We start from the raw sequence: 22,500 nt of genomic DNA on the forward strand, positions 1-22,500 counted from the left end.
GACAACCCCTCTCCTCTCAGTCCAGCTCTGTCAGGACAACCCCTCTCCTCTCCTCTCCAACCCCCATCCAGCTCTGTCAGGACAACCCCTCTCTAATCTCTTACTCAACTCCCACTACAATTTGACTCCTGCTCCATTTACCAAACCCTCACTTTACCTCAGTCACTTTTGCCACAAAAAAAACAACAATTATTTATATTGCAACAACTTTATTTGAACCCATAAATCACACTGTAATCACACACTGTTTATCTCTGTTGATCTCTGTTTATCTCTGTTTATCTCTGTTTATCTAATCCTAAAATATTTAGGTTCAGCAGTTGTCTTACTCTATCACCCCTCTAACTATACATATCCCCTCTAACCCCCACTATGCATACCCCCTCTAACCCCCACTATACATACCCCCTCTAACCCCCACTATGCATACCCACTCTAACCCCCACTAACCCCTACTATACATACTCCCTCTAACCCCCACTATGCATACCCACTCTAACCCCCACTAACCCCTACTATACATACCCCCTCTAACCCCCACTATGCATACCCACTCTAACCCCCACTAACCCCTACTATACATACCCCCTCTAACCCCCACTATGCATACCCACTCTAACCCCCACTAACCCCTACTATACATACCCCCTCTAACCGCCACTATACATACCCGCTCTAACCCCCACTATACATACCCCCTCTAACCCCCACTATACATACCCTCTCTAACCCACACTGTGCATACCCCCTCTAACCCCTACTGTACATAACCTCTCTATCCCCCACTATGCATAACCTCCCTAACCCCCACTGTACATAACCTCTCCAACCCCCACTATGCATACCCCTTCTAACCCCCACTGTACATACCCTCCCTAACCCCCACTGTGCATACCCCCTCTAACCCCCACTGTGCATACCCCCTCTAACCCCCACTGTGCATACCCCTTCTAACCCCCACTGCGCATACCCCTCTCTGACCCCCACTATTCATACCCCCTCTAACCCCCACTGTACTTAACCTCTCCAACCCCCACTATGCATACCCCCTCTAACCCCCACTGTGCATACCCCCTCTAACCCCCACTGTGCATACTCCCTCTAACCTCCGCTATGCATACCCCCTCTAACCATACCCTCTCCAACCCCCACTATGCATACCCCCTCTAACCATACCCTCTCCAACCCCCACTATGCATACCCCCTCTAACGCCCACTGTGCATACTCTAACCCCCACTATACATACCTTCCCTAACCCCCACTATACATAGCCCCTCTAACCCCCACTGTGCATACCCCCTTTAACCCCCACTATTCAGGCTGATCTTGTCTGAGGCTTAGAACCTTATAGAACCTCTAGAACCTTATATTTAGCAGCATTAATCCTTCCTCTGTCTCTCTAGGCTGGTCTGGTATCTCCTGACACTCCAGAACAGCTCCTGATAGCTCTAGAACCTGAAGCAGCTTCCATCTACTGTCGCAAGCTCCGCCTACACCAGGTGATTGACCTGAGCCTCCGGCCAATGACCAACGGCCTCAGCTTGGAGAGCGACGGGTCCCGCCCTTTTGACTCCAGCTTCAGACAAGGTGAGAGAGAGAGAGAGAGAGAGAGAGAGAGAGAGAGAGAGAGAGAGAGAGAGATATACATACCTCGGCCTAAACATCAGCACCACAGGTAACTTCCACAAAGCTGTGAACGATCTGAGAGACAAGGCAAGAAGGGCCTTCTATGCCATCAAAAGGAACATAAATTTCAACATACCAATTAGGATCTGGCTAAAAATACTTGAATCAGTCATAGAGCCCATTGCCCTTTATGGTTGTGAGGTCTGGGGTCCGCTCACCAACCAAGATTTCACAAAATGGGACAAACACCAAATTGAGACTCTGCATGCAGAATTCTGCAAAAATATCCTCCGTGTACAACGTAGAACACCAAATAATGCATGCAGAGCAGAATTAGGCCGATACCCACTAATTATCAAAATCCAGAAAAGAGCCGTTAAATTCTACAACCACCTAAAAGGAAGCGATTCCCAAACCTTCCATAACAAAGCCATCACCTACAGAGAGATGAACCTGGAGAAGAGTCCCCTAAGCAAGCTGGTCCTAGGGCTCTGTTCACAAACACAAACACACCCCACAGAGCCCCAGGACAACAGCACAATTAGACCCAACCAAATCATGAGAAAACAAAAAGATAATTACTTGACACATTGGAAAGAATTAACAAAAAAACAGAGCAAACTAGAATGCTATTTGGCCCTAAACAGAGAGTACACAGTGGCAGAATACCTGACCACTGTGACTGACCCAAACTTAAGGAAAGCTTTGACTATGTACAGACTCAGTGAGCATAGCCTTGCTATTGAGAAAGGCCGCCGTAGGCAGACATGGCTCTCAAGAGAAGACAGGCTATGTGCACACTGCCCACAAAATGAGGTGGAAACTGAGCTGCACTTCCTAACCTCCTGCCCAATGTATGACCATATTAGAGAGACATATTTCCCTCAGATTACACAGATCCACAAGGAATTTGAAAACAAATCCAATTTTGATAAACTCCCATATCTACTGGGTGAAATTCCACAGTGTGCCATCACAGCAGCAAGATTTGTGACCTGTTGCCACAAGAAAAGGGCAACCAGTGAAGAACAAACACCACTGTAAATACAACCCATATTTATGTTTATTTATTTTAACTTGTGTGCTTTAACCATTTGTACATTGTTACAACACTGCATATATATAATATGACATTTGTAATGTCTTTATTGTTTTGAAACTTCTGTATGTGTAATGTTTACTGTTCATTTTTATTGTTTATTTGACTTTTGTATATTACCTACCTCACTTGCTTTGGCAATGTTAACACATGTTTCCCATGCCAATAAAGCCCCTTGAATTGAATTGAATTGAATTGAGAGAGAGAGAGAGAGAGAGAGAGAGAGAGAGAGAGAGAGAGAGAGAGAGAGAGAGAGGTAATGTAATCTATCTGGCTTTGCCTTGAATGACTGTTTGCCTGTGTGTGTGCTGTTACAGCAGTGCAGAAGTATGTGTGTGTATTTTGTGTGAATGGACATACACTCACCCACACACACAGGATATTGTAATTGGAACAAGATGCTGTGAGCCCATGATCTCACCCACACTCTTCCCCGTTAGCTTTCTCTCATCTCTTTCTTTCTCAAACACTGTAACGGCCTCAAAACATGGTTAAACTATCACGTTGATGTCATGAATGGTCGGTCCTTGCGTTCCTAGCTCTGTCTATGAATTTGAGAGTGGTTACATTTCTCTAGCCCGATCCCTCAGCTGTTTACCAATACATTGGCAGGGACTCCTCTTTGTTGTTGTTTGAACTACAGATTGCCCTTTTAAACGTCATCATTTGTATGTTTCTTTCCTCCCGTTTCCTCCTCTGTTTGCTCCCATTTCCTCCTCTCTTTCCTCCCGTTTCCTCCTCTGTTTCCTCCCATTTCCTCCTCTCTTTCCTCCCATTTCCTCTTCTCTTTCCTCCCGTTTCCTCCTCTCTTTCATCCCGCTCCCTCCTCTGTTTGCTCCCGTTTCCTCCTCTGTTTGCTCCCGTTTCCTCCTCTCTTTCCTCCCGTTTTCTCCTCTCTTTCCTCCCGTTTCCTCCTCTCTTTCCTCCCGTTTCCTCCTCTGTTTCCTCCCGTTTCCTCCTCTGTTTGCTCCCGTTTCCTCCTCTGTTTGCTCCCGTTTCCTCCTCTGTTTGCTCCCGTTCCCTCCTCTCTTTCCTCCTCCCTCTCTTTTGGATTTGTTTTGGAGTTCTTTGTGGGTCTGTGTAATCTGAGGAAAATATGTGTCTCTAATATGGTCATACATTTGGCAGGAGGTCAGGAAGTGCAGCTCAGTTTCCACCTCATTTTGTGGGCAGTGTGCACATAGCCGGTCTTCTATTGAGAGCCAGGTCTGCCTACGGCGGCCTCTCTCAATAGCAAGGCTATGCTCACTGAGTCTGTACATAGTCAAAGATTTCCTTAATTTGTGTCAGTCACAGTGGTCAGGTATTCTGCCACTGTGTACTCTCTGTTTAGGGCCAAATAGAATTCTAGTTTGCTCTGTTTTTTGTGAATTCCTTCCAACGTGTCAAGTAATTATCTTCTTGTTTTCTCATGATTTGGTTGGGTCTAATTGTGCTTGCTTAGGGGACTCTTCTCCAGGTTCATCTCTCTGTTGATAATGGCTTTGTTATGTACGGTTTGGGAATCGCTTCCTTTTAGAATTTAACTGCTTTTTTCTGGATTTGATCGTAAGCGGGTGTCGGCCTAGTTCTGCTCTGCATGCATTATTTGGTGTTGTACGTTGTACACAGGGGATATTTTTGCAGAATTCTGCATGCAGAGTCTCAATTTGGTGTTTGTCCCATTTTGTGAAATCTTGGTTGGTGAGCGGACCCCAGACCTCACAACCATAAAGGGCAATGGGTTCTATAACTGATTCAAGTATTTTTAGCCAGATCCTAATTGGTATGTTGATTTTTATGTTCCTTCTGATGGCATAGAAGGCCCTTCTTGCCTTGTCTCTCAGATCGTTCACAGCTTTGTGGAAGTTACCTGTGGCGCTGATGTTTAGCCTGAGGTATGTATTGTTTTTTGTGTGCTCTAGGGCAACGGTGTCTAGATGGAATTTGTATTTGTGGTCCTGGCAACTGGACCTTTTTTGGAACACCATTATTTTTTGTCTTACTGAGATTTACTGTCAGGGCCCAGTTCTGACAGAATCTGTGTAGAAGATCTAGGTGCTGCTGTAGGCCCTCCTTGGTTGGGGACAGAAGCACCAGACCATCAGCAAACAGACATTTAACTTCAGATTCTAGTAGGGTGAGGCCGGGTGCTGCAGACTGTTCTAGTGCCCTCACCAATTCTTTGATATATGTTGAAGAGGGTGGGGCTTAAGCTGAATCGCTGTCTCACCCCCCGGCCCTGTATAAAGAAAGGTGTGTGTTATTTGTCCATTTTAAAAGCACACTTGTTGTTTGTGTAAATGGATTTTATAATGTAGTATGTTTTTCCCCAAACACCACTTTCCATCAACTTGTATAGCAGACCCCTTAAAGCCAAATTGAGTCAAAAGCTTTTTTGAAATCAACAAAAGCATGAAAAGACTTTGCCTTTGTTTTGGTTTGTTTGTTTGTCAATAGGGTGTGCAGGGTGAATACGTGGTCGGTCGTACAGTAATTTGGTAAAAAGCCAATTTGACATTTGCTCAGTACATTGTTTTCACTGAGGAAATGTACGAGTGTGCTGTTAATGATAATGCAGAGCATTTTCCAAAGGTTACTGTTGACGCATATCCCACGGTAGTTATTCACTCTCAATTCAAGGGGCTTTTTAAAAAACTCTTTTTGATAGTTATTGGGGTCAAATTTGTCTCCACGTTTGTGGATTGGGGTGATCAGTCCTTGGTTCCAAATATTGGGGAAGTTGCCAGATGTAACATCATCAAAGCCAAAGGGAAACAATACAGAAATACACTACGGAAAAAGAAGGAACAGCATGTCAGAAATCAGCTCAATGTAATTGAAGAATCCATAGAATCTAACCACTTCTGGGAAAATTGGAAACCAAGGAGTATAGCCAATTGGAATTTGTGGTCTGTATATTTTATCATTTCATTTAGGATACCATGAACCCCACAGGCCTTTTGGGGTTTGAGGGTTTGTATTTTGTCCTGTAGTTTATTCAATGTAGTTGGAGAATCCAGTGGTTTCTGGTAGTCTTTAATAGCTGATACCAAGATTCGTAATTGATCATGTTTATGTTTTTGCTGTTTGTTCTTTGTTATAGAGCCAAAAAGATTAGAGAAGTGGTTTATCCATACATCTCCGTTTTGGATAGATTATTCTTTGTGTTTTTTCCCAATTTTGTTTTTCAATTTTCCCAGAAGTGGTTAGAGCCTATGGATTCTTCAATTACATTGAGCTGATTTCTGACGTGCTGTTCCTTCTTTTTCCGTAGTGTATTTCTGTATTGGTTTAGTGATTCGCCATAGTGATGGCGTAGACTCAGGTTTTCCGGGTCTCTATGTTTTTGGTTATACAGATTTCTCAATTTCGTTCTTAGGTTTTTGCATTCTTCATCAATCCATTGGTCATTGTTGTTAATTTTCTTCCGTAGTCTGCATGACATTTTTAGATTTGATAGGGAAGCTGAGAGGTCAAATATACTGTTAAGATTTTCTACTGCTAAGTTTACACCTTCACTATTACAGTGAAACATTTTGTCCAGGAAGTTGTCTAGAAGGGTTTGAATTTGTTGTTGCCTAATTGTTTTTGGTAGATTTCCACACTACTTTCCTTCCATCTATAGCATTTCTTAATATTATTCAGCTCCTTTGGCTTTGATGCCTCATGATTGAGTATTGCTCTGTCCTGGTAGACTGTGATTTTGTTGTGATCTGATAGGGGTGTCAGTGGGCTGACTGTGAACGCTCTGAGAGACTCTGGGTTGAGGTCAGTGATAAAGTAGTCTACAGTACTACTGCCAAGAAATGAGCTATAGGTGTACCTACCATAGGAGTCCCCTCGAAGCCTACCATTGACTATGTTGCAGGAGTTGTGACACGTTTTTGTTGGTTATGTTGTCGTAGTTGTGTCTAGGGGAGCAAATGGGGGGAGAGAATGCTGTCACCTCCAGGTAGGTGTTTGTCCCCCTGTGTGCTGAGAGTGTCAGGTTCTTGTCCAGTTCTGACATTTAGGTCGCCACAGACTAGTACATGTCCCTGGGCAAGGACATTATCGATTTCCCCCTCCAGGATGGAGAAGCTGTCATCATTAAAGTATGGGGATTTTAGTGGGGGGATATATGTAGCACACAGGAGGACATTTATCTCTGTTGAGATCATTTCCTTATTAATTTCTAGCCAAATGTAAAATGTTCCTGTTTTGATTAATTTAACAGAGTGGGTTAGGTCTGCTCTATACCAAATTAGCATACCCCCAGAGTCCCTTCCCTGTTTCACGCCTGGTAGTTTGGTGGATGGGACTACCAGCTCTCTGTAACCTAGAGGGCAACCAGTGGGTCCGTCTCCTTCATACCATGTTTCTTGTAGGATGACAATGTCTGTATTTCCAATTTCTTTGATGAAGTCTGGGTTCCTGCTCTTTAGGCCAAAGGCAGATGACCTCAGACCTTGTATATTCCAGGTTGAGATAGTAATAGCTTTGTGTTCCATAGTGTCTAGTGTTGTTTTTGTGTGGTTTAGGCCTGGACCATCACAGTAGATGTGAGCAGAGCATGTTGAGCATCTGATACATACCTCTTAGGTCGCAGGATGGGGCTTGGGCGGGTGTAATAGTGGGGGTTGGGCCTGTTGCTCTGCACTGCCAGGTCTTGGGGGTCTCTCTGGTCTGGGAGGGTGTCTCTCTGGTCTGGGCCGGGTGTCCGTTGCTCCTGTGTGAGGTGCTGGGGCTACGTTTCAGGGTGACGTCCTTCAGGGTCCTGGCAAAAGTGGGGATTGCTGTATTGTATAGGTGGGCCTGGTCGTAAAGGCTGTTCAAGTCCAGGGTGGAGTGGTGGGCCAGGTAGACATTAGGTTTTGAGTCACAGTCCTGGGACATTTGTGCATTCACCCGCTGTATGGTGGCAGGGTGGAAGTATTTTCCTGGTAGCAGGGTGGAGATAACCACTTGTGCGTTGGGGAAAGTGGAAGAAACTTTTTCAATCACACCCTTGAGTGCTGTGACCACCCTTTCCTGCTGGGCCCTTGTGCTGGTCTGCTCTGTGGGTTTGTTCTGTCTGGATTGTGTGGACCAGCTCTCTGAGCTCCACCGTGTTTCCCCTCAGCACTGTGAATTTATCCCTCTCAATGATGGAGGAGCGGTGCAGTTGTGGGACCTGGGTCTGTTCAGTGCTGGGGGGGGTGGGTGACTATCCTCGTCTGCAGGGCAGTTTGAAGAGGTGTGATCAGACTCACTCAGGATGGAGGAGCTCCTCTCGGGGCTGCTCGTCTGCAAGGCAGTTTGAGGATGAGGTGTGATCAGACTCACTCAGGATGGAGGAGCTCCTCTCGGGGCTGCTCGTCTGCAGGACAGTTTGAAGAGGTGTGATCAGACTCACTCAGGATGGGGGAGCTCCTCTCGGGGCTGCTCGTCTGCAGGACAGTTTGAAGAGGCGTGATCAGACTCACTCAGGATGGGGGAGCTCCTCTCGGGGATGCTCGTCTGCAGGACAGTTTGAAGAGGTGTGATCAGACTCACTCAGGATGGGGGAGTCGTCACAGAGAGAGAGAGCTTTTCCTGCTGGAACTGCATGAGGAAGCCCTGCACCATTACTGTCCCAGACTTGTACATGTTGACAGAGGTTGTTTCAATATCCTCAATGTCTAGTTTCCACCTTGGGCCAATACCCTCTCTCTTGACAGTAGTGTGCTCTTATAGCACTGTGTCATGCCAGGGGATGGTCTGTGTGGAAAATGAAGTTACTTACATTCCCATCTTTGTAGCAGTCAGCAAATAGTGTCTCTGGATTGTCCTCGAGGAGCTTTTTTTGTACTTATTCCGTGCAGTGTTGTTTTTAATATCCATGGGGTACTGTATTGTAATGACCTCTCCACAGGGATAAGCCATGAGGGCTTCAAAGGCCTCTGCATTTGGGTGGGGGGGCTGTGAAACTCTCCTGCCATTGTTAGGCCCAAGAATTTTCACACCTCTCACTTCACACAAGTTAAAGCCAGGTCATTTCTGTCCTAGCAGCTTGGTAAGCTTAGTAGCCTTATTTATTAAGCTTTATATAATAAAACTACCTCGAGGTTGTCTTTTAGTAGGTTCAGACTGAACATTACTCTGTCTTGTGTTGGAAGGTATTTCCAGGTTCCACTCTGTTTATTCCACAGGTTTGGATTCGTTAGAAGTTTTAGGTACGGTATTTTGATTTGGATTAAAGGTTTTGATGTTGAGGTTAGTATCATGTAGAAGTCCTTGCGAAAAAAATACGTTTATCTACATTTATCCAACTGAAATTATATATTTTTGCAGAAGAACTCAGGAGGCCATGAGCTCACTACCTCTCTCTCTCTCTCTCTCTCTCTCTCTCTCTCTCTCTCTCTCTCTCTCTCTCTCTCTCTCTCTCTCTCTCTCTCTCTCTCTCTCTCTCTCTCTCTCTCTCTCTCTCTCTCTCTCTCTCTCTCTCTCTCTCTCTCTCTCTCTCTCTCTCTCTCTCTCTCTCTCTTCTTTGTATTTCTTTGCTGTAAAATGACTTCCAGACCCCTTATAAAAACACACATGCACGCATGAACACACACAGTGTTTTTTTCAGTGGTTCCTGGTTATGTTATTCTGTTCAGAGTCATTACCATATGAGAACGTATGGGCCAGGGTTCAAATTGCACGCCCACCCCCCCCCCCCCCTCCACACACGCACGCACGCACGCACGCACACACGCACGCACGCACGCACGCACACGCACACACACACACACACACACACACACACACACACACACACACACACACACACACACACACACACACACACACACACACACACAAACTCTCCATATCCCCAATGTGTGTCTCATTTCAAAATCCCAGATGTCAAAGATACAATACAGGGCCTTGTCATTGTCCCAAAATAGACAACAGAGACTATATCTACAACAGAGACTGTATCTACAACAGAGACTGTATCTACAACATAGACTGTATCTACAACATAGACTGTATCTACAACAGAGACTGTATCTACAACAGAGACTGTATCTACAACAGAGACTGTATCTACAACATAGACTGTATCTACAACATAGACTGTATCTACAACAGAGACTATATCTACAACAGAGACTGTATCTACAACATAGACTGTATCTACAACAGAGACTGTATCTACAACATAGACTGTATCTACAACATAGACTATCTCTACAACAGAGACTATATCTACAACAGAGACTGTATCTACAACAGAGACTGTATCTACAACATAGACTGTATCTACAACATAGACTATCTCTACAACAGAGACTATATCTACAAAAGACTGTATCTACAACAGAGACTATATCTACAACAGAGACTGTATCTACAACAGAGACTATATCTACAAAAGACTATATCTACAACAGAGACTATATCTACAACAGAGACTGTATCTACAACAGAGACTATCTCTACAACATAGACTGTATCTACAACAGAGACTGTATCTACAACAGAGACTATATCTACAACAGAGACTATATCTACAACAGAGACTGTATCTACAACAGAGACTGTATCTACAACAGAGACTATATCTACAAAAGACTGTATCTACAACAGAGACTGTATCTACAACAGAGACTGTATCTACAACAGAGACTATATCTACAAAAGACTGTATCTACAACAGAGACTATCTCTACAACATAGACTGTATCTACAACAGAGACTGTATCTACAACAGAGACTATATCTACAACAGAGACTGTATCTACAACAGAGACTGTATCTACAACAGAGACTATATCTACAAAAGACTGTATCTACAACAGAGACTATATCTACAACAGAGACTATATCTACAAAAGACTGTATCTACAACAGAGACTATATCTACAACAGAGACTATATCTACAAAAGACTGTATCTACAACAGAGACTGTACCTACAACAAGGGTCCTATGATTGTTGTTTAGACCAGGGTTGACCAGGGTTAAAGCACAATGTCCTAGAACCTCAGCTAATATCAACACATGACCTAACACTAACCACATTCGGGTACGTTATAAAAACCCAAGATGCTTAGAGGTTAAAGCCGATTTTAAGAGCAAATCTCTGCTATTTTAACTCTCTCTCTCTACTATCTCTCTACTATCTCTCTCCATTCTTTCTTGGCTGCAGTGCAAGTCTTTACTCTGTTGTTTTCAGTGGTTGAAGCCATTTACTCTTGACAGTTAGTTAAAATTCTGACAGTTATGTCGGTTTGAATGTAGTGGGCCAGTTCAAGGGCCCCCTCACTAAAGTTTGAATGTAGTGGGCCGGTTCCAGGGCCCCCTCACTAAAGTTTGAATGTAGTGGGCCTAAAGTTTGAATGTAGTGGGCCAGTTCCAGGGCCCCCCTCACTAAAGTTTGAATGTATTGGGTCAGTTCCAGGGCCCCCTTACTAAAGTTTGAATGTATTGGGTCAGTTCCAGGGCCCCCTCACTAAAGTTTGAATGTATTGGGTCGGTTCCAGGGCCCCCTCACTAAAGTTTGAATGTATTGGGTCAGTTCCAGGGCCCCCCTCACTAAAGTTTGAATGTATTGGGTCAGTTCCAGGGCCCCCTCACTAAAGTTTGAATGTATTGGGTCAGTTCCAGGGCCCCCTCACTAAAGTTTGAATGTATTGGGTCGCTTCCAGGGCCCCCCTCACTAAAGTTTGAATGTATTGGGTCGCTTCCAGGGCCCCCCTCACTAAAGTTTGAATGTATTGGGTCGCTTCCAGGGCCCCCCTCACTAAAGTTTGAATGCATTGGGTCGCTTCCAGGGCCCCCCTCACTAAAGTTTGAATGCATTGGGTCAGTTCCAGGGCCCCCTCACTAAAGTTTGAATGCATTGGGTCGCTTCCAGGGCCCCCCTCACTAAAGTTTGAATGTATTGGGTCGCTTCCAGGGCCCCCCTCACTAAAGTTTGAATGTATTGGGTCGCTTCCAGGCCCCCCTCACTAAAGTTTGAATGCATTGGGTCAGTTCCAGGGCCCCCCTCACTAAAGTTTGAATGTATTGGGTCAGTTCCAGGGCCCCCCTCACTAAAGTTTGAATGTAGTGGGCCGGTTCCAGTGCCCCCTCACTAAAGTTTGAATGTATTGGGTCGGTTCCAGGGCCCCCTCACTAAAGTTTGAATGTATTGGGTTGGTTCCAGGGCCCCCTCACTAAAGTTTGAATGTATTGGGTCAGTTCCAGGGCCCCCTCACTAAAGTTTGAATGTATTGGGTCAGTTCCAGGGCCCCCTCACTAAAGTTTGAATGCATTGGGTCAGTTCCAGGGCCCCCCTCACTAAAGTTTGAATGTATTGGGTCGGTTCCAGGGCCCCCTCACTAAAGTTTGAATGTATTGGGCCAGTTCCAGGGCCCCCCTCACTAAAGTTTGAATGTATTGGGTCGGTTCCAGGGCCCCCTCACTAAAGTTTGAATGTATTGGGTCGGTTCCAGGGCCCCCTCACTAAAGTTTGAATGTATTGGGCCAGTTCCAGGGCCCCCCTCACTAAAGTTTGAATGTATTGGGTCGGTTCCAGGGCCCCCTCACTAAAGTTTGAATGTATTGGGCCGGTTCCAGGGCCCCCTCACTAAAGTTTGAATGTATTGGGTTGATTCCAGGGCCCCCTCACTAAAGTTTGAATGTATTGGGCCAGTTCCAGGGCCCCCTCACTAAAGTTTGAATGTATTGGGTCGGTTCCAGGGTCCCCTCACTAAAGTTTGAATGTATTGGGTTGGTTCCAGGGCCCCCTCACTAAAGTTTGAATGTATTGGGCCAGTTCCAGGGCCCCCCTCACTAAAGTTTGAATGTATTGGGTCAGTTCCAGGGCCCCCCTCACTAAAGTTTGAATGTATTGGGTTGATTCCAGGGCCCCCTCACTAAAGTTTGAATGTATTGGGTTGGTTCCAGGGCCCCCTCACTAAAGTTTGAATGTATTGGGTTGGTTCCAGGGCCCCCCTCACTAAAGTTTGAATGTATTGGGTTGGTTCCAGGGCCCCCCTCACTAAAGTTTGAATGTATTGGGTTGGTTCCAGGGCCCCCCTCACTAAAGTTTGAATGTATTGGGTCGCTTCCAGGGCCCCCCTCACTAAAGTTTGAATGTATTGGGTCGCTTCCAGGGCCCCCTCACTAAAGTTTGAATGTATTGGGTCGCTTCCAGGGCCCCGCTCACTAAAGTTTGAATGTATTGGGTCGCTTCCAGGGCCCCCTCACTAACGTTTGAATGTATTGGCTTGGGGGTGTAGCCTAGTTTAAGAGCATTGGGCCAGTAACCGAAAGGTCACTGGTTTGAATCACCGAGCTAACTAGGTAAAAAAAAATATGTTGATGTGCCCTTGAGCAAGGCACATTGCTCCTGTAAGTCAAATCAAATCAAATTTTATTTGTCATGGTTAGCAGATGTTAATGCGAGTGTAGCGAAATGCTTGTGCTTCTAGTTGCTCTGGATAAGAGTGTCTGCTAAATGGCATAAATGTGTTCAAGTATCTACCATGGTTTAATGTTGTGGGTTGGTTGCGTTACAGTAACATGTATTTGTGTCTGTTCTAACTGTGGGTTGAGAGTTTTTTATATTTTTATGTTGTCTTGTTTTTTTTGTATGTTGTAGGTTGTTTGTTTGAATGTTATTGTATGGTTGTTAAAATGTTGTCTGTATCTTGTGTGTGTGTGTGTGTTGCAGCGCGTGAGCAGCTGAGGAAAGCGAGACACAGCAGAACTTTCCTGGTAGAGAGAGGGACTGGAGAACTCTGGTCAGAGATGCAGACTGGTTAGTCACACACATACTAGCGTGCACACAGTCAGATAGACAGAACGCAGACGGATATAAGGGGGTAGACGGTGAGAAAGGCTTTGAGGTCCAGGGTCAAAATAATCAACTCTTCAACCCCCCAATGCGCCAAAGAAAATTCCCTAAGCCGGTCCCTCACCCCATCTCTCTTCTCACTGAGCCATGACAGGAGTCTGGAGAGCCACGCGCCCTCTCTGACCCCTACTACCCTCCCTCCCTTCCTGACACACACACGCCTGCAGGCACAGGCACAGGCACACACCATGACACACACACCATGACCAGGAAGGGTTTGGCCCCTGAGACTCTCCTCTACAACTCTACTGTAAATAAACTCTCTCTCTCTCTCTCTCTCCCCCCCTCTTCCTTTCTCTCCTCTCCTCCCAATTCCTACTCAATTACTCACTCTTTTCACCAAATCTTCTCTTTCCTCCCCTCTCTTTCCTCCCTCTCTTTCTTCCCTCTTTCCTCCCTCTTTCTTCCCTCTCTTTCCTCCCTCTCTTTCCTCCCTCTCTTTCTTCCCTCTTTCCTCCTCTCTTTCTTCCCTCTCTTTCCTCCCTCTCTTTCCCTCCTCTCTTTCCTTCCCTCTCTTTCCTCCCTCTCTGCCCCTCCTCTCTTTCCTCCCTCTCTTTCCTCCCTCTCTGTCCCTCCTCTCTTTCCTCCCTCTCTGTCCCTCCTCTCTTTCCTCCCTTTCTCCCTCACTCTATAGCCAGAAACACAGAGGCCCAGCCGTATCTCTATAATTAGAAACACAGAGGCCCAGCCGTATCTCTATAATTAGAAACACAGAGGTCCAGCCTTATCTCTATAATTAGAAACACAGAGGCCCAGCCTTATCTCTATAATTAGAAACACAGAGGCCCAGCCGTATCTCTATAATTAGAAACACAGAGGCCCAGCCGTATCTCTATAATTAGAAACACAGAGGCCCAGCCTTATCTCTATAATTAGAAACACAGAGGCCCAGCCTTATCTCTATAATTAGAAACACAGAGGCCCAGCCTTATCTCTATAATTAGAAACACAGAGGCCCAGCCTTATCTCTATAATTAGAAACACAGAGGCCCAGCCGTATCTCTATAATTAGAAACACAGAGGCCCAGCCTTATCTCTATAATTAGAAACACAGAGGCCCAGCCTTATCTCTATAATTAGAAACACAGAGGCCCAGCCGTATCTCTATAATTAGAAACACAGAGGCCCAGCCGTATCTCTATAATTACAAACACAGAGGCCCAGCCTTATCTCTATAATTAGAAACACAGAGGTCCAGCCGTATCTCTATAATTAGAAACACAGAGGTCCAGCCTTATCTCTATAATTAGAAACACAGAGGCCCAGCCTTATCTCTATAATTAGAAACACAGAGGCCCAGCCGTATCTCTATAATTAGAAACACAGAGGTCCAGCCTTCTCTCTATAATTAGAAACACAGAGGTCCAGCCTTATCTCTATAATTAGAAACACAGAGGCCCAGCCTTATCTCTATAATTAGAAACACAGAGATCCAGCCTTATCTCTATAATTAGAAACACAGAGGCCCAGCCTTATCTCTATAATTAGAAACACAGAGGCCCAGCCTTATCTCTATAATTAGAAACACAGAGGCCCAGCCTTATCTCTATAATTAGAAACACAGAGGCCCAGCCTTCTCTCTATAATTAGAAACACAGAGGCCCAGCCTTATCTCTATAATTAGAAACACAGAGGCCCAGCCGTATCTCTATAATTAGAAACACAGAGGCCCAGCCTTATTTCTATAATTAGAAACACAGAGGCCCAGCCTTATTTCTATAATTAGAAACACAGAGGCCCAGCCGTATCTCTATAATTAGAAACACAGAGGCCCAGCCGTATCTCTATAATTAGAAACACAGAGGCCCAGCCGTATCTCTATAATTAGAAACACAGAGGTCCAGCCTTATCTCTATAATTAGAAACACAGAGGCCCAGCCTTATTTCTATAATTAGCAACACAGAGGCCCAGCCTTATCTCTATAATTAGAAACACAGAGGTCCAGCCGTATCTCTATAATTAGAAACACAGAGGCCCAGCCTTATTTCTATAATTAGCAACACAGAGGCCCAGCCTTATCTCTATAATTAGAAACACAGAGGCCCAGCCTTATTTCTATAATTAGCAACACAGAGGCCCAGCCTTATCTCTATAATTAGAAACACAGAGGCCCAGCCGTATCTCTATAATTAGAAACACAGAGGCCCAGCCGTATCTCTATAATTACAAACACAGAGGCCCAGCCTTATCTCTATAATTAGAAACACAGAGGTCCAGCCGTATCTCTATAATTAGAAACACAGAGGTCCAGCCTTATCTCTATAATTAGAAACACAGAGGCCCAGCCTTATCTCTATAATTAGAAACACAGAGGCCCAGCCGTATCTCTATAATTAGAAACACAGAGGTCCAGCCTTCTCTCTATAATTAGAAACACAGAGGTCCAGCCTTATCTCTATAATTAGAAACACAGAGGCCCAGCCTTATCTCTATAATTAGAAACACAGAGATCCAGCCTTATCTCTATAATTAGAAACACAGAGGCCCAGCCTTATCTCTATAATTAGAAACACAGAGGCCCAGCCTTATCTCTATAATTAGAAACACAGAGGCCCAGCCTTATCTCTATAATTAGAAACACAGAGGCCCAGCCTTCTCTCTATAATTAGAAACACAGAGGCCCAGCCTTATCTCTATAATTAGAAACACAGAGGCCCAGCCGTATCTCTATAATTAGAAACACAGAGGCCCAGCCGTATCTCTATAATTAGAAACACAGAGGCCCAGCCTATCTCTATAATTAGAAACAAGAGCCAGCCTATCTCTATAATTAGAAACACAGAGGCCCAGCCTTATCTCTATAATTAGAAACACAGAGGCCCAGCCGTATCTCTATAATTAGAAACACAGAGGCCCAGCCGTATCTCTATAATTAGAAACACAGAGGTCCAGCCTTATCTCTATAATTAGAAACACAGAGGCCCAGCCTTATCTCTATAATTAGAAACACAGAGGCCCAGCCGTATCTCTATAATTAGAAACACAGAGGCCCAGCCGTATCTCTATAATTAGAAACACAGAGGCCCAGCCTTATCTCTATAATTAGAAACACAGAGGTCCAGCCGTATCTCTATAATTAGAAACACAGAGGTCCAGCCTTATCTCTATAATTAGAAACACAGAGGCCCAGCCGTATCTCTATAATTAGAAACACAGAGGCCCAGCCGTATCTCTATAATTAGAAACACAGAGGCCCAGCCGTATCTCTATAATTAGAAACACAGAGGTCCAGCCTTATCTCTATAATTAGAAACACAGAGGCCCAGCCTTATTTCTATAATTAGCAACACAGAGGCCCAGCCTTATCTCTATAATTAGAAACACAGAGGTCCAGCCTTATCTCTATAATTAGAAACACAGAGGCCCAGCCTTATTTCTATAATTAGCAACACAGAGGCCCAGCCTTATCTCTATAATTAGAAACACAGAGGCCCAGCCTTATTTCTATAATTAGCAACACAGAGGCCCAGCCTTATCTCTATAATTAGAAACACAGAGTCCCAGCCTTATCTCTATAATTAGAAACACAGAGGCCCAGCCGTATCTCTATAATTAGAAACACAGAGGCCCAGCCGTATCTCTATAATTAGAAACACAGAGGCCCAGCCGTATCTCTATAATTAGAAACACAGAGGCCCAGCCGTATCTAGAATCAGAAAACAGAGGCCCAGCCTTATCTCATAATTAGAAACACAGAGGCCCAGCCTTATCTCTATAATTAGAAACACAGAGGCCCAGCCTTATCTCTTATAATTAGAAACACAGAGGCCCAGCCGTATCTCTATAATTAGAAACACAGAGGCCCAGCCGTTATCTCTATAATTAGAAACACAGAGGCCCAGCCGTATCTCATAATTAGAAACACAGAGGCCCAGCCTTATCTCTATAATTAGAAACACAGAGGCCCAGCCGTATCTCTATAATTAGAAACACAGAGGCCCAGCCTTATCTCTATAATTAGAAACACAGAGGCCCAGCCGTATCTCTATAATTAGAAACACAGAGGCCCAGCCGTATCTCTATAATTACAAACACAGAGGCCCAGCCTTATCTCTATAATTAGAAACACAGAGGTCCAGCCGTATCTCTATAATTAGAAACACAGAGGTCCAGCCTTATCTCTATAATTAGAAACACAGAGGCCCAGCCTTATCTCTATAATTAGAAACACAGAGGCCCAGCCGTATCTCTATAATTAGAAACACAGAGGTCCAGCCTTATCTCTATAATTAGAAACACAGAGGCCCAGCCGTATCTCTATAATTAGAAACACAGAGGTCCAGCCTTCTCTCTATAATTAGAAACACAGAGGTCCAGCCTTATCTCTATAATTAGAAACACAGAGGCCCAGCCTTATCTCTATAATTAGAAACACAGAGATCCAGCCTTATCTCTATAATTAGAAACACAGAGGCCCAGCCTTATCTCTATAATTAGAAACACAGAGGCCCAGCCTTATCTCTATAATTAGAAACACAGAGGCCCAGCCTTCTCTCTATAATTAGAAACACAGAGGCCCAGCCTTATCTCTATAATTAGAAACACAGAGGCCCAGCCTTATCTCTATAATTAGAAACACAGAGGCCCAGCCTTATCTCTATAATTAGAAACACAGAGGCCCAGCCTTATTTCTATAATTAGAAACACAGAGGCCCAGCCTTATTTCTATAATTAGAAACACAGAACAGAGCCACTATCTCTATAATTAGAAACACAGAGGCCCAGCCTTATCTCTATAATTAGAAACACAGAGGCCCAGCCTTATCTCTATAATTAGAAACACAGAGGCCCAGCCTTATCTCTATAATTAGAAACACAGAGGCCCAGCCTTATCTCTATAATTAGAAACACAGAGGCCCAGCCTTATCTCTATAATTAGAAACACAGAGGCCCAGCCGTATCTCTATAATTAGAAACACAGAGGCCCAGCCTTATCTCTATAATTAGAAACACAGAGGCCCAGCCTTATCTCTATAATTAGAAACACAGAGGCCCAGCCGTATCTCTATAATTAGAAACACAGAGGCCCAGCCGTATCTCTATAATTAGAAACACAGAGGCCCAGTCTTATCTCTATAATTAGAAACACAGAGGCCCAGCCTTATCTCTATAATTAGAAACACAGAGGCCCAGCCGTATCTCTATAATTAGAAACACAGAGGCCCAGCCTTATCTCTATAATTAGAAACACAGAGGCCCAGCCTTATCTCTATAATTAGAAACACAGAGGCCCAGCCGTATCTCTATAATTAGAAACACAGAGGCCCAGCCTTATCTCTATAATTAGAAACACAGAGGCCCAGCCTTATCTCTATAATTAGAAACACAGAGGCCCAGCTATCTCTATAATTAGAAACACAGAGGCCCAGCCTTATCTCTATAATTAGAAACACAGAGGCCCAGCCTTATCTCTATAATTAGAAACACAGAGGTCCAGCAATATATAATTAGAAACACAGAGGTCCAGCCTTATCTCTATAATTAGAAACACAGAGGCCCAGTCTTATCTCTATAATTAGAAACACAGAGGCCCAGCCGTATCTCTATAATTAGAAACACAGAGGTCCAGCCGTATCTCTATAATTAGAAACACAGAGGTCCAGCCTTATCTCTATAATTAGAAACACAGAGGCCCAGCCGTATCTCTATAATTAGAAACACAGAGGCCCAGCCTTATCTCTATAATTAGAAACACAAGGGCCCAGCCGTATCTCTATAATTAGAAACACAGAGGCCCAGCCTTATCTCTATAATTAGAAACACAGAGGCCCAACCTTATCTCTATAATTAGAAACACAGAGGCCCAGCCTTATCTCTATAATTAGAAACACAGAGGCCCAGCCTTATCTCTATAATTAGAAACACAGAGGCCCAGCCGTATCTCTATAATTAGAAACACAGAGGTCCAGCCTTATCTCTATAATTAGAAACACAGAGGCCCAGCCTTATCTCTATAATTAGAAACACAGAGGCCCAGCCGTATCTCTATAATTAGAAACACAGAGGCCCAGCCGTATCTCTATAATTAGAAACACAGAGGCCCAGTCTTATCTCTATAATTAGAAACACAGAGGCCCAGCCTTATCTCTATAATTAGAAACACAAGGGCCCAGCCGTATCTCTATAATTAGAAACACAGAGGCCCAGCCTTATCTCTATAATTAGAAACACAGAGGCCCAGCCTTATCTCTATAATTAGAAACACAGAGGCCCAGCCTTATCTCTATAATTAGAAACACAGAGGCCCAGCCTTATCTCTATAATTAGAAACACAGAGGCCCAGCCTTATCTCTATAATTAGAAACACAGAGGCCCAGCCGTATCTCTATAATTAGAAACACAGAGGCCCAGCCTTATCTCTATAATTAGAAACACAGAGGCCCAGCCGTATCTCTATAATTAGAAACACAGAGGCCCAGCCTTATCTCTATAATTAGAAACACAGAGGCCCAGCCGTATCTCTATAATTAGAAACACAGAGGCCCAGCCTTATCTCTATAATTAGAAACACAGAGGCCCAGCCTTATCTCTATAATTAGAAACACAGAGGCCCAGCCTTCTCTCTATAATTAGAAACACAGAGGCCCAGCCTTATCTCTATAATTAGAAACACAGAGGCCCAGCCTTATCTCTATAATTAGAAACACAGAGGCCCAGCCGTATCTCTATAATTAGAAACACAGAGGCCCAGCCTTATCTCTATAATTAGAAACACAGAGGCCCAGCCTTATCTCTATAATTAGAAACACAGAGGTCCAGCCTTATTTCTATAATTAGAAACACAGAGGCCCAGCCTTATTTCTATAATTAGAAACACAGAGGCCCAGCCGTATCTCTATAATTAGAAACACAGAGGCCCAGCCGTATCTCTATAATTAGAAACACAGAGGCCCAGCCTTATCTCTATAATTAGAAACACAGAGGCCCAGTCTTATCTCTATAATTAGAAACACAGAGGCCCAGCCGTATCTCTATAATTAGAAACACAGAGGCCCAGCCTTATCTCTATAATTAGAAACACAGAGGCCCAGCCTTATCTCTATAATTAGAAACACAGAGGCCCAGCCTTATTTCTATAATTAGCAACACAGAGGCCCAGCCTTATCTCTATAATTAGAAACACAGAGGCCCAGCCTTATTTCTATAATTAGCAACACAGAGGCCCAGCCTTATCTCTATAATTAGAAACACAGAGTCCCAGCCTTATCTCTATAATTAGAAACACAGAGGCCCAGCCGTATCTCTATAATTAGAAACACAGAGGCCCAGCCGTATCTCTATAATTAGAAACACAGAGGCCCAGCCTTATCTCTATAATTAGAAACACAGAGGCCCAGCCTTATCTCTATATTAGAAACACAGAGGCCCAGCCTTATCTCTATAATTAGAAACACAGAGGCCCAGCCGTATCTCTATAATTAGAAACACAGAGGCCCAGCCTTATCTCTATAATTAGAAACACAGAGGCCCAGCCGTATCTCTATAATTAGAAACACAGAGGCCCAGCCTTATCTCTATAATTAGAAACACAGAGGTCCAGCCTTATCTCTATAGCCAGAAACACAGAGGTCCAGCCTTATCTCTATAGCTATCACAAACATATACAAACATACACACGTAATCTCAGCTATTGTAATGCCTGGTAGACCGACTCATAACAAACTCTCATGGTGTACTCAGACCTCCATCAGAGAGAAAACACACACACACACACACACACACACACAAAAACGTTCAAGATTGAGTGCTGAATGATTGAAATTGACACTCAAAAGTTACTGATCTTTCATGGTGTGTGTGTGTGTGTGTGTGTGTGTGTGTGTGTGTGTGTGTGTGTGTGTGTGTGTGTGTGTGTGTGTGTGTGTGTGTGTGTGTGTGTGTGTGTGTGTGTGTGTGTGTGTGTGTGTGTGTGTGTGTGTGTGTGTCGTGTGTGTGTTCGTGTGTGTGTGTGTGTGTTCGTGTGCGTGTGTGTTCTCTCGCCAGGTGACCGGTACATAGTGGCAGACTGTGGAGGAGGAACAGTAGACCTGACAGTTCATCAGATAGAGCAGCCCCAGGGGACACTGAAAGAACTCTACAAGGTCTCAGGTAACAACCTTACATACCTCACCACCTTAGATACCTCACCTTAGATACCTCACCACCTTTGATACCTCACCTTAGATACCTCACCACCTTAGATACCTCACCACCTTAGATACCTCACCTTAGATACCTCACCACCTTAGATACCTCACCACCTTAGATACCTCACCTTAGATACCTCACCACCTTAGATACCTCACCACCTTAGACACCTCACCACCTTAGATACCTCACCACCTTAGATACCTCACCACCTTAGATACCTCACCACCTTAGATACCTCACCACCTTAGATACCTCACCACCTTAGATACCTCACCTTAGATAGCTCACCACCTTAGATACCTCACCACCTTAGATACCTCACCACCTAGATACCTTACCACCTTAGATACCTCACCACCTAGATGCCTCACCACCTTAGATACCTCACCACCTTAGATACCTCACCACCTTAGATACCTCACCACCTTAGATACCTCACCACCTTAGATACCTCACCACCTTAGATACCTCACCACCTTAGATACCTCACCACCTTAGATACCTTAGATACCTCACCACCTTAGATACCTCACCTAGATACCTCACCACCTTAGATACCTCACCACCTTAGATACCTCACCACCTTAGATACCTCACCTTAGATACCTCACCACCTTAGATACCTCACCTTAGATACCTCACCACCTTAGATACCTCACCACCTTAGATACCTTACCTTAGATACCTCACCACCTTAGATACCTCACCACCTTAGATACCTCACCACCTTAGATACCTCACCACCTTACATACCTCACCACCTTAGATACCTCACCACCTTAGATACCTCACCACCTTACATACCTCACCACCTTAGATACCTCACCACCT

The 22,500-nt window shown here is 44.3% G+C and overlaps 1 protein-coding gene across 1 annotated transcript in view; it reads left to right on the forward strand.

Moving 5' to 3' along the window:
* hspa12b (heat shock protein 12B) overlaps positions 1 to 22,500 on the forward strand; it is a 48,204-nt gene that overhangs the window by 16,778 nt on the left and 8,926 nt on the right. Inside the window, exons 8-10 of the mRNA XM_071378255.1 lie at positions 1,405 to 1,588; positions 13,356 to 13,442; positions 21,523 to 21,627. Coding sequence (XP_071234356.1) covers positions 1,405 to 1,588; positions 13,356 to 13,442; positions 21,523 to 21,627 — 376 coding nt within the window. The remainder of the gene's footprint in view (positions 1 to 1,404; positions 1,589 to 13,355; positions 13,443 to 21,522; positions 21,628 to 22,500) is intronic.

The sequence above is a fragment of the Salvelinus alpinus genome, chromosome 31 (genome assembly GCF_045679555.1).
Source record: "Salvelinus alpinus chromosome 31, SLU_Salpinus.1, whole genome shotgun sequence".
NCBI classification, from domain to species: Eukaryota; Metazoa; Chordata; class Actinopteri; order Salmoniformes; family Salmonidae; genus Salvelinus; species Salvelinus alpinus.